Consider the following 19575-nt stretch of genomic DNA (forward strand, 5'->3'; position numbering starts at 1 on the left):
AAGATTTTAATATCTGTAGTCATGAAAGATATTGGCCTATAGATTTCTTTTTTGCATTGTCTTTGTTTTGTTTTAGTATCAGGGTAATGCTAGCTTCAATTAAATGAACTCTGAAGTGTTTTTTTCCCCATCTATTTTCTGAAAGAGATTGTGTAAAATTGGTGTCAATTTTTCTTTAAATGTTTGGTAGATTTCTTCAATGAAATCGTATAGGTATGGAGAGGGGTTTTTTTTTTTGACCATTTGAAAATTATGGATTCAACTTCTTAACACAAATGGGACTATTCAGATTATTTCATATTGAGTGAGTAGTGTTAGTTTGTGCTTTTCCAGGAATTGATTCATTCCTTTTAATCTATGTATGTTGAATTGTTCAGAGTATTTGCTCATTATCCTTTTGATACCTACAGTGTCTGTAGTGTTATCTCCTGTTTTATGCCTAATATTGGTCATTTGTGTCTTATATCTTTGTCAGGCTTCTGTCAATTTTCTTTAGCCCTTTAAAGATCAGTTGTTTGTTTCACTGATTTTTTTCTGTTTTTTGTGTGTGTGGGGGGGGGGGTGTGAGTGTATCAATTGTCATTGTTTTCTGTTATCTGTGTTATTTCCTTCTGTTTGCTTCAGGTTTATTTTGCTCTTTTTCTAGCTTCAATTACATTGGGATTAGATAATTGATTTGAGGCTTTTCTCTTTGCTAATATATACATTTAGTTCTGTAAATTTCCCTTAGTACTACTTTAGTTATACTATACAAATTTTGATGTTATATTTTCATTTTCATCCTATTCACTGTATTTTTTATTTCACTTGAGATTCTTCTTTCATTCATGTGGATTATGTAGACAGGTATATATTGTTTTCTTTACATGTGTTGGCAGATGTACCTGTTGTTGTCCTATTATTGATTCTAGTTTGATGCCATTGTGATTAAGGAGTACAGTAGGATTTCAGTTCTTTTATAGGCTTGAGATTTTGTTTATGGCCAAGATAGGATCTCTTGATGTTGATGTGAGCACTTGAAAAAAAAAAATGTATACTCCTGTTATATAGAATTGTAGTCATTGATTTGTCCTGCTAAAACAAAGTACCATAGACTGGGTAGCTTAAACAATGGGTATTCATATATTCTGGAGTCTAAAGTGTCCAAGATCAGGTTGCCAGACATCTCTGTTCTCTGGTGAGCACTTTTTCTGATTTACAGAAGGTCACCTTCTTGCCATGTCCTTTCACGCCAGAGAGGGAGACAAAGCAAGCTCTGTGGTCTCTCTTCTCAAAGAGATACTAATCCTGGGACTTCCCTGGGGGTCCAGGGATTAAGACTCCATGCTTTCACTGCAGGGGGCATGGTTCCATCCTTGGTCAGGGAACTAAGATCCCACATGCTGTGTGTATGACTCAGGCATACTAATTCTATCATTCATAGGGGCTCCACATTCATGACCTAGTTCATGAGCTAATCTAAGCCTAATTACCTTCCAAAGGCCCCATCTCCAAATGCTATCTCTTTGGGTTGGGACTTCAAAATATGCTTTCATTAGAGATTGATGGTTACATGATACTTCTTTTTTAAATCCCTTTACTTTCAACCTGTATATATTATTATATTCAAAAAGAGTCTCTTGCATACAGTTGGGTCATGTTTTTAGATCAACTCTGCCAATCTTTAATTGCCATATTTAGACTTTTACATTGAATGTAATTATTGATATGTTTCAGTTTACATTTGCCATTTTATTTTTGTATTTATTCTCTTTTTTTTTTCATTTCTCTGTTTTCTTTTTCCTTCCTGTTGGTTCTGAAACAGTTTTTTGAATTCCATTTTGATTATCTATAGTGGTTTTGAATGATCTTTCTTTATGGCTTTTCAGTGGCTGCTCTAGGTATTATTATATACACTTACGTACTCAGTGTATTAATGTCATCATTTTATCAGGTAGAGGGATTATAGAAACTTTACCTTCATATGTGTTTTGTTGTCCTCCCCCATTTATAATCTAATTATATTAAATATTTCCTCCATATACATTTACAACCATAGTATTATAACTTTGCTGTAACTATCAAACATAATTTATAAAACTCAACAGGAGAAAAGCCTATTGTATTTGCCAGTAGTGTTGTTTACCATTTTCTAACTATCTAGCATTTCCTTTCTGTTTTGAGAACTTACTTCCATCATCTCATCTGTTTTGAGAACTTACTTTATTTTTAGGGTAAATCTGCTTATGACAGACCTCTTACTTTTCCTTCATCTGGGAATGCCTTGCTTAAAGAAATAAATATCTAGAATATATTTACTGGTATAAGATTCTGGGTTGACAGTTCTTTCTTTGAATGCTTAAAAACACTTATGTCACATTCTTTTAGCTTTGTGTTTTTTGTGTGTGTTTTTTTTTTACAAGCAGTTCACTGTTATTTAATTGCTTTTTCCCTGTAGACATGTTTTCTTTGGATATTGTCAAGATTTTTCTTTTTCTTTAGTTTTTAGAAGTTATAATGTGTCCTGAAAGGGTTTTTTTTTTTTTTTTTTTTTTTTGAGTTTCACTTAGCTTTTTGTTTTTTGCTAACTGGGAATTTTTCTGCCATTGTTTCAGATGCTTTTTTTTTTTTCCTAATGCTCCGTCCCCTTTTTTTTTTTTCTCTTATTCAGGAAGTCCAGTGACATGAATGTTAAACCTTTGTTGAAGTCCCACAGCTCTCTGAGATTATCTTCATTTGTTTTGTTAAGTCTATTTTCTCTCTTTTGTTCAGATTAGATAATTTCGATTGTTTTATCTTTCAGGTTAGCTATTCTTTCTTCTGTCTCCTTCATCCTGTTCACTGAGCTTCTTGTTTTGATTATGGTATTTTTCAGTTCTAAAGACTTTGCTGAGATTTCCTATTTCATAGCTAAGCCTTTTTCTTTTCATTTGTTTCACTCATACTCATAATTGCTCACTGAAGCCTTTTCATCACAGCTGCTTTAAAGTCTTTGTTAATTTTCACATCTCTCTTGTCTCAGTATAAGGATGTATTGATATAGATAGATAGTTTTTATTAATTTTGAGTAGTTCTGGTTCTAGATATGATGAGTGATTTTTTTTTAAATTAGTCCCATCACTTCATGGCAAATAGATGGGGAAACAGTGGAAACAGTGGCTGACTTTATGTTTTTGGGCTCCAAAATCACAGCAGATGGTGAGTGCAGTCATGAAATTAAAAGACGCTTACTCCTTGGAAGAAAAGTTATGACCAACTGAGACAGCATATTAAAAGCCAGAGACATTACTTTGTCAACAAAGGTCCATCTAGTCAAGGCTGTGGTTTTTCCAGTAGTCATGTATGGATGTGAGAGTTGGACCATGAAGAGAGCTGAGCGCTGAAGAATTGATGCTTTTGAACTGTGGTGTTGGAGAAGACTCTTGAGAGTCCCTTGGACTGCAAGGAGATCCAACCAATTCATCCTAAAGGAAATCAGTCCTGGATGTTCACTGGAAGGAGTGATGTTGCAGCTGAAGCTTTGGCCACCTGATGCGAAGAACTGTCTCATTGGAAAAGACCCTGTTGCTGGGAAAGACTGAGGGCAGGAGGAGAAGGGGACAACAGAGGATGAGATGGTTGGATGGCTTCACTGACTCAATGGGCATGAGTTTGGGTAAACTCCGGGAGTTGGTGATGGACAGGGAGGCCTGGCGTGCTGTGATTCATGGGGTCACAAAGAATCGGACACGACTGAGTGACTGAACTGAACTGATGAACATTTAAAAAATTATAAGACTGTGGGTTTTATTTTTTATTTTAGTTGTATTTTTTTGACATCACTCTGGCAAGGGAAGAGGGTAATAACATCACCACATTACTGCCAGTTTTTGTGTGTTGTTGACATCCAAGATAGAGATTCTACATTACTGCTGGATCTGGTTGTCATGTCTAGCTCCCCAGTAGGCTTCAATTAATACCTCCCTGTCTGGGAGGTAGAAGTATTATTACCTGAGTACTAATTTCCAGGCGACCTCCACTTACATGACAAGGAAAAGTGTGTGGCCTGTTTATAGTTGGGAATTCATGTGAGTTTTAATTGCCCACTGAACTTCCTCTGGTGCCATCCCCAGAGGAAGGGGCGATTTACCTATTTACTGGTGGGTAGGAATGAAAGTCTAGGCTCTCCATGTGATGTCTGCTGACACTGAGGTGTGAGAATGGAGACTTTTTACTGTCCATCCGGAATGCAAGTCTTGATTTCTTCCTTGGGTTTTTCTGACACCACCATGACTGAGGTGGTTGGATGTTGGGTACAGTTCTTCATTATAGTCTCAGGAGCATAGACATCTAAATTTCCCACTCAGTGTATACAAGAGTGGGTGGGGATAGAGTCATGGTTTTTTTGACTGGTTATGTTCTAAAAGTTTCCATTTTGCTAGGTTGCTCTTTTCCTGGTCCATTGGCTTTTGTTGGGTATTTTTTTGTATGTATCTACCTATATTTCCTAGTTGTTGGTTTATTCAGCTCTAAGTCTGGTGTATATATATGAGTGAGTGAGTGAATGAGTGTCACTCAGTCATGTCCGACTCTTTGTGACCCCATGAACTGTGTAGCTCACCAGGTTCCTTCATCCGTGGGATTTTCCAGGCAAGAATACTGGAGTGGGTTGCCACTTCCTTCTCCAGGAGATCTTCCCGACCCAGGGACTGAACCCAGGTCTTCGCATTGTAGGCAGACGCTTTACCATCTGAGCCACCAGGGAAGTCCGGTATATATATGAGGCGGCAAAAAAAAAGGCCAAAGGGAAACTCAGGAGACTCCTTATACTGCTGTTCCTGGATCCTGAGGTTCCTAGGCAGGCTGCCTTCTATCTTTGTGAGCCTTTTTATATTTGTTTATGTTATATCTAGTAGTAGTAGTTCAGTCATATGTGACTTTTTGCAACCCCATAGATTGTAGCCCACCAGACTCCTTTGTCCATGGGATTCTCCAGGCAAGAATACTGGAGTGGGTTGCCATTCCCTTCTCTAGAGAATCTTCCAACCCAGGGATCGAACTTGCATCTCCTGCATTGCAGGCAGATTCTTTATTGTCTGAGCTACAGGCAAGCCTCTTATTTTATGTCCAGGGTTTTTAATTGTACTTAAAGGAATAGGGAAAATTATGTCTACTCCACCTTCCCTTTCATGTATTTTAATTTTTTCAGTTCTTTGTTCCTTTTTATTGTCACATAGTATCCCATTATACAGATAAACCACAGTTTGGTTTATCCATTTTCTGTTGATGAGCATTTGGTTGTTGACAGTTTGGGCTGTTAAAATAAAGCTGTTGTGAACATTTCAATACAGCTCTTTTGTTAATATATATTTTTATTTCTCTTGGAAAATAGATAAGAGCAGAATTCCTGAGTTGTATAATAAGTGTTTTAACATTTTAAGAAACTGCCAAACTGTTTTTTGAAAGGAATTTACCATTTTTCATTCCTACCATTTCATTCCTACCATTCATACCTGCCATCAAATGGCAGAAACTTCGGTTGCTCCACATCTTTGTCTATACTTGGTATTGTTAGTATTTTTTAAATTATTCTTATGAGTATGTGGTAATTTTAATTTGTATTTTTCTGTTGACTAGTTTTATTAAATATCTTTTCATGTACCATTTACTTTCATATATCTGCATTTTGAAGTGTCTGTTAAAATCTTTTTCTCATTTTTAAAGGGGATTGTTTGTATTCTTACTGAATTGTAACAGTTTTTTATATATTCTAGATTCTTTTGTGAGATATGGGTTCTTTTTTTTAATTTTTTTTTTACAGAGTTCAACTTGCCTTTGATTTTATTAATGGCATGTTTATTATGGCATGTAATAAATGGCATGCCATTTATTAACAGCATGTTTTGAAGATTGGATATTCATTCTGATGAAGTCTAATTTATCAAAATTTGTATGATTAGTTATTCATTATGTCTTAGAAATTTTTCCGCTTCAAGATCGTGAGGAGTTTTTTCCTAGGTTTTGTTCTAAAAGATATATAGTTTTAGCTTTTATATTTAACTCTATGATCTATTTCAAATTACTTTTGTGTAGTATGAAGCAAAGATTGAGATTTTTTCCCCATATAGATACTTCACTATTCCAGCACCATTAAAGGCTATTCTTTCTGCATTGACTTACCTGGCTATTTGATCATGTATATGGGTCTGTTTCTAGACTGTCTTATTGATTTACATGTCTGCCCTGATCTGTACTATATTGCACTGGTAATTGTTGCTTTATGCTAAGTTGTGAAATCAAGTTGTCCATCATGTTTTTTTAAGGACTAATTTGCTTTATTTGAATCCAAGAAAAACTATTCTGCCCTACACAGATTCTTCTTATCTTTTGAAATGTCTTCTTTTACCAACATTATCGTGGAGCTCTTCTTCCTCTGAAGTATTCCTTCAGATTTGCTTTCCTTTAAAGAAAACCTTTCTACTGTCCCAGGACATTTTCACATTTATTTTAGAATTAGCTAGTCAGTTTTTGCCAAAAAATGCCTGTTGATACTTGATTGTGATTGCATTGAATCAGTAGATCATTTTGAAGATAACTGATACTTTAATGATCTTCAATTTTCCAGTTCATGAATGTTGGACATCTCTTTATTTATTTCTTTTTAATTTTTCAGAAATGTTTTTCAGTGTTCAGGTATTGTACATATTTTGTTAAATTTATGCTAAAATATTTCAAGTTATTTCATGTTATAGTGATACTTATTTTTAACATTAAATTTCCAAGTGTCTATGGCTAGTATATAGAAATAAAATTAATTTTGATAGTGAATTTGTCTCCTGGGACTTTGTTGTTGCTTAGTCTCCAAGTCATGTCTGAGTCTTTGTGACCCCAGGGACTGCAACATGCCAGACTTCCTGTCCCTCACCATCTCCTGGAGTTTGCCTAATTTCATGTCCATTGAATCGGTGATGCCATCCTACCATCTCATCCTCTGTTGCTGTTTTCTCCTTCTGCCTTCAACCTTTCCCAGCATCAGGGTCTTTCCAATGAACTGACCGTTCACATCAGATGACCAAAGTACTGGAGCTTCAGTATCAGTCCTTCTAATGAGTATTCATTGTTGATTTCATATAAGACCAAGTGGCTTGATCTCCTTGCTGTCCAGGGGACTTTCAAGAGTCTTCTCCAGCACCACGGTTCAGTTGTTTGGCATCAACCTTCTTTCTGGTCCAGCTCTCATATCAGTACATGACTACTAGAAAGACCATAGCCTTGACTGTATGGACCTTTTTGCTTCTAACACACTGTCTAGTTTTGTCATAGCTTTCTTGCCAAAAAGTAATTATCTTCTAATTTCATGGCTGCAGTCACCATACACAGTGATTTTAGAGCCCAAAAGAGGAAATCTGTCACTTCTTCTACCTTTCTCCCTTCTATTTGCCATGAAGTGATGAGAGTGGAGGCCATGAACTTAGTTTTTTTAATACTGAGTTTTAAGCTGGCTTTTTCACTCTCCTCCTTCACCCTCATCAAGAGTTTCTTTAGTTCCTCTTTGCTTTCTGTGATTAGAGTGGTATCATCCACATAGTATATTTTTGTTGATTCTTAAGGACTGTGGAAAATTCTTCAAGAGAGGGAATACCAGACCACCTGACCTGCCTCCTGAGAAATCTGTATGCACATCAAGAAGCAACAGTTAGAACTGGACATGGAACAACAGACTGGTTCTAAATAGGGAAAGGAGTACATCGAGGCTGTATATTGTCACCCTGCTTATTTAACTTATATGCAGAGTACATCATGAGAAATGCTGGGCTGGAAGAAGCACAAGCTGGAATCAAGATACTGGGAGAAATCTCAATAACCTCAGATATGCAGATGACACCACCCTTATGGCAGAAAGTGAAGAAGAAAAGTGAAAAAGTTGGCTTAAAACTCAACATTCAAAAAACTAAGATCATGACATCTAGTCCCATCACTTCATGGCAAATAGATGGGGAAACAATGAAAACAGTGAGAGACTTTATTTTGGGGGGCTCCCAAATCACTGCAGATTTTGACTGCAGCCATGAAATTAAAAGATGCTTGCTCCTTTGAAGAAAAGTTATGACCAAACTAGACAGCATATTACAAAGCAAAGTCTTTAATTTGCCAACAAAAGTTTGTCTAGTCAAAGCTATGGTTTTTCTAGTAGTCATGTATGGATGTGAGAGTTGGACTATAAAGAAAGCTGAGCACTGGAGAATTGATGCTTCTGTACTGTGGTGTTGGAGAAGACTCTTGAGAGTCCCTTGGACTGCCAGGAGATACAACCAGTCCATTCTAAAGGAAATCAGTCCTGAATATTCATTGGAAGGACTGATGTTAAAGTTGAAACTCCAATACTTTGGCCATCTGATGCGAAGAACTGACTCATTTGAAAAGACCCTGATGCTGGGAAAAATTGAAGGTGGGAGGAGAAGGGGATGACAGAGGATGAAATCGTTGAATGGCATCACAGACTCAATGGACATGAGTTTGTGTAAGCTCCATGAGATGGTGATGGACAGGGAAGCCTGGTGTGCTACAGTCCATGGGGTCACCAAGAGTCAGACACAACTCAGTGACTGAACTGAACTGAAGGATTTTCTATATCTGTGATTATATCACCTGTGGATAAAATCCTGTAGTCTGAGTCACTTACCTTTGTACTTTTAACATGTAATAAAAACAAAAAAAATCTGTTCTTTCTCTTAGCTCATCTTTCAGTTTCTGGATTTCACTTTATTGCTATAAACTGCATTGCTTTATCAATTCCAAGGTATTTTAGTACTTAAATAGGCCCTGAGAGTTAATGTGTCAAAATTTTCTTAGGTGTGTCAATTAGGTAGGACATTGAAGTATAATTTTTTTGTTTTTGTCACTGTACCTTCTACGTGATCACTGTCTCCATACATTAATTATCCTTTTTAAAAATTGAATTATAGCTGGTGTACAATATTATGTAATTGTTAGGTATGCAACACAGCGATTCACAATTTTTAAAGGTTCTGTTTCATTTAACGTTATAAAACATTGGCTATATTCCTTCCCATTCATGTATTTTAAAATGTTTCCCAACAAGTTACTATTCTATAGTAAAATTAATGCTTACTTAGAACATTTCATGTAAACAGCCCATAGAAAATGTAAATCGTGATAACATGAATAGCTTAGGATAGTGGTTCTCAGATTTAAAGTGCATTCAAGCACCTGGAGGGCTTGTTAACACCCCATTCCCAGAAAGCAGTGAGAATTGGCAAGCTTCCAGGTAATGCTGCTGCTCTGGGAACCACACTTTAATAATCACTGCTTTAGAGAAATGATGACAGATCATTAATTTTAAATGATTAATGGAATATGCAGTTGCTTTGAGAAAAAGAAAAAAAATTACAATAAGTAAACTAGATATTAGATCTAAAATATTTAAAGGTTGATATTTATAAGATGACAGTTTCATATTTTTAATGAAATTTGGGTCTTCCCATTTTTCAACACTGTTATATGAGATATCTGAGAGGCCAAAGAAGTATGCATTTTATTACAAAGAGAAGAATATAGCAAAAAATCAGAGGTATGATGATCCTTTGATCTGTGAGCATAAAATAATGCCATTTCATTGGACCTTAATCAAAGAGCATTCAAATGGATATATTAAACTATACTCTGTGGCCAGTGTATGATATGCAAAATCTTTTCTGGGGCTCAGAATTGACATGACAAAAGCTCTATTCATTGATCTAAATGATGATGCCCAGCCTGGTATTACCATGTAAATATCATCATACTACACTTTCTTCTAAACTTAATCATTTTTTACCCTTGAGTTAGTGAATATAAGTGATACTGGAATTAAGATTACTCCCATCAACAGTATGACCATTTGTCTAGATCATGGTGAACTTAGAAATATTTTTCCCTGGAGATCACTAACTATAAGGAAGAAAAATTAACATAGTGAAATGTCAGACTGAAGTCTATTAGACATTATTCTTGGGAAGTTGTTATAAGTGTTAATAAAAATACTTGCTTGTGAATATTCATCAGATAACAGGTATTCTTTTATAGACAAATACATCAGAGTTATAAACTATTTCCTTTTCTCTTCTAGCTCTGTTGGCTTAGCAAAAGCAGCTCTCGAAGCAATTAATGGATTCAACCTCTTTGGCAACCAGGTAAAAAAACAGCAGTAGCAACAACGAACTTCATTGTTTTGATTTGCATGTTTAACTAACTTGGCCATTTATTAACCAATTCATTCATTATGATCAGAGAATGTCTGAAATTTATGTAGCAGCTCATGGTTGAACAACCTTTCCTTTGAATACGATTTGCTTCTTAAATTTTAGTGTTCTAACAAAAAAAGATTGCTTAATTTAACAATAAAGCTGTTGATAAAGAATTTTCATTTTCCAAGTTCAGTAGCTTTTCTCTCTAGTCTTTTGTTCAACTTTCAACGGTTTTGTATATTCCTTGCATTATGTACTAAATATTTTACTTGTCAGTTCCCTTGTTGGTTTCAATTTAATGTATATAGATGTATATTTCATGCAGAGGAGAAATTTGCTTCAGATGTGCAGCCAAGGAATTGGAAATTGGGATCCTAGTTTAACCCTCAACCGACTGTATTCATTTGTCTAAATCTCATTTTCTTTGAGATTAAAAGGGAAACCCTGAGGATTGCCTTAAATTTTTAACTGATTTCTGCACCTAAACAAGTGACCATGGATTGAGTTGTCAATGGAAGGAATAATATGCAGTAATACTGGTTATTTCTCTGGATCAAGAAGTAGACTAATTTTCTTTAGCAATTTTTGTAAAGATACCCATACATGATAAATGCAAGGAGAAACACACCAAGACACATACTAATCAAACTAACAAAGATTAAACATGAAGAAAGAACATTAAAAGCAACAAGGGAAAAGCAACAAGTAACATACAGGGGAAATCCCATACTGTTGACAGCTGATCTTTCAGCAGAAACTCTGCAGGCCAGAAGAACTGGACAGCTGCATGTAAAAGAATGAAATTAGAACACTCCCTAAAACCATACACAAAGATAAACTCCTAATTGATTAAAGACCTAAATGTAAGACCAGAAACTATAACTCTTAGAGGAAAACATAGGCAGAACACTCTATGATGTAAATCTCAGCAAGATCCTCTATGACCCACCACCTACAGTTATGGGAAAAAAAATAAACCATGGGACCTAATTAAACTTAAAAGCTTTTACATAATAAAGGAAGCATATAAACAAAGTGAAAAGACAATGCTCAGGAAGGGAGAAAATAATTGCAAATTAAACAACTGACAAAGCATTTCCAAAATATAAAAGCAGCTCTTACAACTCAATACCAGAAAAACAAACCACCCAATCAAAAATTGGGCAGATGGCCTAAACAGACATTTCTCCAAAGAAGGCTAGGAGAAGACCAATAAACACATAAAAATATGCTCAACATCACTCATTATTAGAGAAATGCAAGTCAAAACTGCAGTGACGTATTACCTCACACCTCAGAATGGCCTTCATCAAAAAATCTATCAACAGTGGATGCTGGAGAGGGTGTGGAGCAAAGGGAACCTTCTTGCACTGTTCATGGAAATATAAATTGATCCAGTAACTGTGGAGAACAATATGGAGAGTCCTTAAAAAACTAGGGATAAAGCTACCATATGGCACAACAGTCCTGCTACTGGGCATATACCCTGAGAAAACCATATTGAAAATGACACATGTACCCCAGTGTTCACTGCAACAATATTTACAATAGCCAGGACATGGAAACAACCTAGATGTCAGTTGACAGATGAACGGATAAAAACAGCTGTGGTACATATATGCAATGGAGTATTACTCAACCATATAAAGGAACACATTTGAGTCCATTCTAATGACGTGGATGAACCTAGAACCTATTATACAAAGTGAAGTAAATCAGAATCAGAAAAACTTAATACCATATATTAACACATATATATGGAATCTAGAAAGATGGTACTGATGAACCTATTTGCAGGGCAGCAATGGAGATGCAGACATGGAGAACAGACTTGCAGACACAGAGGTGAAGCAGAGGGTGAGACAAATGGAGAGAGGAGCATGGAAATATATAAACTATCATATGTAAAATAGATCAGTAACCTCAGATGTGCAGATGACACCAGCCTAATGGCAGAAAACAAAGAGGAACTAAAGAACCTCTTGATGAAGGTGAAGGTGAACCTCTTGATGAAGATGAAGGTGAACCTCTTGATGACAGTGAAAAATCTGGCTTAAAACTCAGCATTCACAAAACTAAGATCATGGCATCTGGTCCCAGCACTTCATGTCAGATAGCTGGGGAGACAATGGAACAGTAACAAACTATTTTCTTGGGCTCCAAAATCACTGCAGATGGTGACTACAGCCCTGAAACTAAAAGATGCTTGCTCCTTGGAAGAAAAGCTATGACCAACCTAGACAGCATATTTAAAAGCAGAGATATCACTTTGCTGACATAGATCTGTATAGTCAAAGCTATAGTTTTTCCAGTAGTCATGTATGGATGTGAGAGTTGGACCGTAAAAAAGGCTGAGCACTGAAGAATTGATGCTTTTGAACTGTGATGCTAGAGAAGACTCTTGAGAGTCCCTTGGACCACAGGGAGATCAAACCTGTCAATTCCAAAGGAAACTAACCCTGAATATTCATTGGAAGGACTGATGCTAAAGCTGAAGCTCATTGGGAGGACTGATGCTGAAGCTGAAACTCCAATACTTTGGCCACCTGATGTGAAGAGCCAACTTATTGAGAAAGACTCTGATTCTGGGAAAGATTGAAGGCAGGAGGAGAAGGTGATGAAAGGATGAGAAGATTGGATGGCATCACTGATTTAATGGATGTGAGTTTGAGCAAACTCCCGGAGATAGTGAAGAACAGGGAAGCCTGACGTGCTTCACTCCATGGAGTCACAAAGAACCAGACACTACTGAGCTGCTGAACAACAAATAGATAGCCAGTGGGAATTTCTTGTATGACTCAGGGAGCTCAAACTGGTGCTCTGTGACAACCTAGAGGTGTTTTATGTGGTGGCAGGTGGGAGGGAGTCTCAAGAGGGAGAGGACATATGCATTCCTGTGGCCGATGTTAGTGTATGGCAGAAATCAACACAATATTGTAAAGCAATTATCCTTCAATTAGAAATAAATTTTTTAAAAAATGGGAGGGCAGAGGAAGTGTCTGACTAATGTCATAATTAACCTTAAGCTATTCAATGTTAATCAAATCAATGAACATACATTTTAGGAACTTAGACATGTAAAATGTGATGTGGATTTTGTTATGGCAATACTACTATATACCTCAAGTATTGCATTTAAGAAAGTTTCGAGTTGGGGTTAGACAGAAGCAGTTACTTGTTCTGGGTGCATAAGACGTGACTCTAAATCACTCTCTTCCACATTCTTTTTTCTCTCAAGACCTCTGGCTAGAGAAATGGAGGCATCAGTTCAGTTCAGTCTCTGAGTCGTGTCCGACTCTTTGTGACCCCATGAATCGCAGCACACCAGGCCTCCCTGTCCATCACCAACTCCCAGAGTTCACTCAGACTCACGTCCATCGAGTCAGTGATGCCATCCAGCCATCTCATCCTCTGTCATCCCCTTCTCCTCCTGCCCCCAATCCCTCCCAGCATCAGAGTCTTTTCCAATGAGTCAACTCTTTGCATGAGGTGGCCAAAGTACTGGAGTTTCAGCTTTAGCATCATTCCTTCCAAAGAAATCCCAGGACTGATCTCCTTCAGAATGACTGGTTGGATCTCCTTGCAGTCCAAGGGACTCTCAAGAGCCTTCTCCAACACCACAGTTCAAACGCATCAATTCTTTGGCGCTCAGCCTTCTTCACAGTCCAACTCTCACATCCATACATGACCACAGGAAAAACCATAGCCTTGACTAGATGGACCTTTGTTGGCAAAGTAGTATCTCTGCTTTTGAATATGCTATCTAGGTTGGTCATAACTTTTCTTCCAAAGAGTAAGTGTCTTTTAATTTCATGGCTGCAGTCACCATCTGCAGTGATTTTGGATCCCCCAAAAAAGAAAGTCTGCCACTGTTTCCACTGTTTCCCCATCTATTTCCCATGAAGTGATAGGACCAGATGCCATGATCTTCATTTTCTGAATGTTGAGTTGTAAGCCAACTTTTTCACTCTCCACTTTCACTTTCATCAATAGGCTTTTTAGTTCCTCTTCACTTTCTGTCATAAGAGTGATGTCATCTGCATATCTGAGGTTATTGATATTTCTCCCCGCAATCTTGTTTCCAGCTTGTGTTTCTTCCAGTCCAGCGTTTCTCATGATGTACTCTGCATATAAGTTATATAAGCAGGGTGACAGTATACAGCCTTGATGGCATCACTCAATTCAGTTGCTCAGTCGTGTCTGACTCTTTGTGACCCCATGGACTGCAGCACGCCAGGCTTCCCTGTCCATCACCAACTCCCAGAGCTTACTCAAACTCATGTCCATCGAGTCAGTGATGCCATCCAAACATCTCATCCTCTGTGGTCCCCTTCTCCTCCTGCCTTCAATCTTTCCCAGCATAAGAGTCTTTTCTAATGAGTTGGCTCTTTGCATCAGGTGGCCAAAGTATTGGAGTTTCAGCTTCAGCATCAGTCCTCCCAATGAATATTCAGCCCTGATTTCCATTAGGATTGACTGGTTTGATATCCTTTCAGTTCAAGGTACGCTCAAGAGTCTTCAACAACACAGTTCAAAAGCATTAATTCTTCGGCGCTCAGCCTTCTTTATGATCCAACTCTCAAATCCGTACATGGTGACTGGGAAAACCATGCTTTGACTATACAGACCTGTGTCGACAAAGTAATGGCTCTGCTTTTTAATACGCTGTCTAGGTTGGTCATAACTTTTCTTCCAAGGAGCAAGAATCTTTTCATTTCATGGCTGCAGTCACCATCCGCACTGATTTGGGAGCCCAAGAAAATAAAGTCTGTTACTGTTCCATTGTTTCCTCATCTATTTGCCATGAAGTGATGGGACTGGATGCCATGGTCTTAGTGTTTTGAACGTTGAATTTTAAGCCAGCATTTTCACTCTCCTCTTTGAATTTCATCAAGAGGCTCTTTAGTTCCTCTTTGGTTTCTGCCATAAGAGCGGTGTCATCTTCATATCTGAGGGTATTGATATTTCTCATGGCAGTCTTCATACCAACTTCTGCTTCATCCAGCCCAGCATTACTCATGATGTATGTACTCTGCATATAAGTTAAATAAACAGGGTGACAATATACAGCCTTGATCAGTCTGTTGTTCCATCTGCGTTTCTAATTGTTCCTTTTTGACCTGCATGCAGATTTTTTAGGAGGCGGGTCAGGTGGTCTCATATCCATATCTCTTGTAGAATTTTCCACAGCGTGTTGTGATCCACACAGTCAAAGGATTTGGCATATTTAATGAAGCAGAAGTCGATGGTTTTCTGGAATTCTCTTGATTTTTCTATGATCCAGCAGATGTTAACACTTTGATCCCCAGTTCTTTTGCCTTTTCTAAATCCAGTTTGTATATCTGGTAGTTCTCAGTTCATGTATTGTTGAGGCCTAGCTTGGAGAATTTTGAGATTTTCAGCATTACTTTGCTAGCATGTGAGATGAGTGCAGTTGTGCAGTATTTTGAACTTTCTTTGGGATTGGAATGAAAACTGACCTTTTCCAGTTCTGTGGCCTTTGCTGAGTTTTCCAAATTTGCTGGCATATTGAGTGCAGGACTTTCATAGCATCTTCCTTTAGGATTTGAAATAACTCAGCTGGAATCTCATCACCTGCATTAGCTTTGTTCATAGTGATGCTTCCTAAAACCCTGTTGACTTTGCACTCCAGGATGTCTGGCTCTAGGTGGGTGATCACACCGTCATGGTTATCCGGGTCATTAAGATCTTTTTTGTATAGTTCTTCTGTGGGTTCTTGCCAGCTGTGCTTAACATCTTTTGCTTTTGTTAAGTCCATGCTGTTTCTGTCTTTTATTGTCCCCATATTTGCATGAAATGTTCCCTTGGTATCTCTAATTTTCTTGATGATATCTCTGCTCTTTCCCATTCTGTCGTTTTCTGCTATTTCTTTGCATTGATCACTTTGGAAGGCTTTCATATCTCTCCTTGCTTTTCTTTGGAACTCTGCATTTAGATGGGTATATCTTTCCTTTTCTCATTTGCCTTTCACTTTTCTTCTTTTCTCAGCTATTTGTAAGGCCTCCTCAACAACCATTTTGCCTTTTTGCATTTCTTTTTCTTGGGAATGGTTTTGATCTCCGCCTCCTTACAGTGTTAGGGATCTCCATCCATAGTTCTTCAGGCACTCTATTAGATCTAATCCCTTGAAACTGTTTGTCACTTCCATTGTGTAATCGTAAGGGATTTCATTTAGGTCATACCTGAATGGCCTAGTGGTTTTCCCCACTTTCTTCAGTTTAAGTCTGAATTTTGCAATAAGGAGTTCGTGATCTGAGCCACAGTCAGCACCCAGTCTTATTTTTGCTGACTGTGTAGAGCTTGTCCATCTTTGATTGCAAGGAATATAGAAAGAAAGAAAGTGAAGTCGTTCAGTTGTGTCCGACTCTTTGTGACCCCGTGGACTGTAGCCCGCCAGGGTCCTCTGTCCATGGGATTCTTCAGGTAAGAATACTGGAGTGGGTTGCCATTTCCTTCTCCAGGGGATCTTCGTAACCCAGGGATCGAACTTGGGTCTCCTGCATTGCAAGTAGATGCTTTATCCTCTGAGCCACCAGGGAAGCCCATTAAGAATATAGTCAATATGGTTTTGCTATTGACCATGTAGTGATGTCCAGGTGTAGAGTCACCTCTTGTGTTGTTGGAAGAGGGTGTTTGGTATTAGCAGTGCTTTCTCTTGGCCAAACTCTATTAGCCTTTGCCCTGCTTCATTTTGTACTCCTGATATTTTTTGGTGTTAGTTCTAGAAGGTCTTGTAGGTCATCATAGAACCATTCAACTTCAGCTTCTTAGGCATTAGTGGCTGGGGCATAGACTTGGATTATGTGGTACTGAATGGTTTGCCTTGGAAACAGAGATCATTCTGTCATTTTTGAGATTGCACTCAAGTACTGCAATTAGGTCCCTTTTGTTAACTATTAGGGCTACTCCTTTTTTTTTTTTTTTAAGGGATTCTTGCCCATAGTAGTTAGATATAATGGTCATCTGAATTCAGTTTGCCCATTCCAGTCCATTTAGTTCACATTACATTCTTAGGATTTATTTATTTTATAAATGGAAACGTCTACATTTTTACCACACCATTTTCTTAATTATTGATCTTCTGAAGGAGGTATCTACTTCATGAATTCTTGCCCTTTGTGTGCTTTGGTGTTTGAGTGAAGACAAAAATTGATTTTTGTTTTTGGGAATTGTTGGGTGGAATGTGCCTTTAACTTTTGTTATTATGTGTTTCTACACTTCCTTCCTTCTTTTTATAGAGACAGTAACATGGAAACTTACATTGCTCTATGTTAAACAGATAGCCAATGGGAATTTGCTGTATGACTCAGGGAACTCAAACAGCAGCTCTGTATCAGCATAGAGGTATGGGATGAGGAGGGAGATGGGATGGGGATGGAGAAGGGATGGAGGTTCAAGAGGGAGGGGACATATGTATACCTGTAGCTGATTCCTGTTGATGTTTGACAGAAAACAACAAAATTCTGTAAAGCAATTATCCTTCAATTAAAAAATAATTTACCAAAAAATTTTCAGATTTGCCTTAAAGAAAAAGGACTCATCATTTAAATCTTTACTCTGAAACTATTTTCAAAACATTTTTGTTTGGGAGAGAATAAGAAAATTTGATCAATTTAATTTTTCTAGTAAGTTTATAACAAAGGCCTCTTGCTGAAAGTGGAAGAGGAGAGTAAAAAAGTTGGCTTAAAACTCAGCATTCAAAAAACTAAGATCACGGCATCTAGTCCCATCACTTCATGGCAAATAGATGGGGAAACAGTGAAAACAGTGACAGACTTTATTTTGAGGGCTCCAAAATCACTGCAGATTGTGACTGCAGCCATGAAATTAAGGATGCTTGCTCCTTGGAAGAAAAGCTATAACCAACCTAGACAGCATATTGAAAAGCAGAGACATCACTTTGCCAACAAAGGTCTGTCCAGTCAAAGCTATGGTTTTTCCAGTAGTCATGTATGGATGTGAGAGTTGGACCATAAAGATAGCTGAGCACCAAGGAATTGATGCTTTTGATCTGTGCTGTTGGAGAAGACTCTTTGAGTCCCTTGAACTGCAAGGAGATCAAACCAGTCAACCCTAAAGGAAATCAGCCCTGAATATGCATTGGAAGGACTGATGTTGAAGCTGAAACTGTAATACTTTGGCTACCTGATGCAAAGAACTGACTCATTGGAAAAGACCCTGATGCTGGGAAAGATTGAAGGCAGGATGAGAAGGGGACGACATAGGATGAGATGGTTGGAGGGCATCGCCGACTTGATGGACATGAGTTTGAGCAAGCTCTAGGAGTTGGTGATGAACAGGGAAGCCTTGCGTGCTGCAGGCCGTGGGGTTGCAAAGAGTTGGACGTGATGATCAACTGAACTGAATTGAGCACTTAGAAATGTATTTGTATTTGACCATATGTGTAGTGATATATAAATGGATATAGTGATATATAGATATTTGACAGTACTTAAATAAATCATAATTTATACTTAGCAGATGTCACAGACATCAGCAACATTTTTGTGATTCTTGAGTCTGAGTCTCAGCTCTGTTCTTCTAAAACCCTAAGAATTAACACTCAGGTTCATCTCCCTCTGTAGCTTGAAAATTCCTTTAACAACATGTGAGTAGGATTTCCTCTGGTGAGAGGGGCTGCTGGAATCTATTGTTTGGTCAGTAAGTAAAAGTTGGCTGTTTACAGGCCCACTTCCACCACAGCCATAGTACAGAGGGGCAGTTTCCATCAGTAAAAGTCATTTCTACAGAATATGTCTCTAGGCTGTGCCAAAGAGCTATAGGACAGCCTATAATGCTTAACTAGATAAGAAAGTTTCCTGATCGTGGTGATGTGGTTTTATTTCTAGGAGAATAGAAAAGGTCATGTATGGTACATATACTGATCAGTTTCATCTTGTTTTATCTTTGAGGATAGTATGCGCATTAGATCCGGTTCAGAGAAATGGCTAATGAGGGGAAAAAAGGCCTGGGCAGTACTTTAAATCATTTCACTTTGAATTGAAAATAAAGGGATCATCTTATGGTCATGTTACCTGCCAGGTTTCTTGGCCTGCTTAATCGATAGGAATTGATCATAAACCAAACAAGAAATTCAGGCAAGGCTTTTTTGGGTTCCCTACTGCAGCAGGGAGGAGCAAGAACAAGTAACACGTTCCCTTGTTCACTCGCTGTGGGGGCTCAAACTGGTTTTTTATATGTGATTACGTTAGAGGTGTGTCCAGGGATCAGGCCTGCGGGGTGACTTAGGTGGTTTACCCACCCGTTTGGTGGTAGTGTCTGCAGGGAGCATGCATTCAGTGCCCTAACCTTGCTCCAAGCTCTTCAGAAGTAGCAGTTAGGTTTCTTG

At 37.9% G+C, this 19575-nt stretch overlaps 1 protein-coding gene across 3 annotated transcripts in view; it reads left to right on the top strand.

The window, feature by feature from the left end:
* Window positions 1-19575, top strand: part of PHKB (phosphorylase kinase regulatory subunit beta) — a 234514-nt gene that overhangs the window by 91852 nt on the left and 123087 nt on the right. For all 3 annotated transcript variants that reach the window (XM_052656554.1, XM_052656553.1, XM_052656555.1), the window contains exon 8: window positions 10088-10151. In XM_052656554.1, coding sequence (XP_052512514.1) covers window positions 10088-10151 — 64 coding nt within the window. The remainder of the gene's footprint in view (window positions 1-10087; window positions 10152-19575) is intronic.

This window comes from Budorcas taxicolor, chromosome 18 (assembly GCF_023091745.1).
Source record: "Budorcas taxicolor isolate Tak-1 chromosome 18, Takin1.1, whole genome shotgun sequence".
Taxonomy (NCBI): Eukaryota; Metazoa; Chordata; class Mammalia; order Artiodactyla; family Bovidae; genus Budorcas; species Budorcas taxicolor.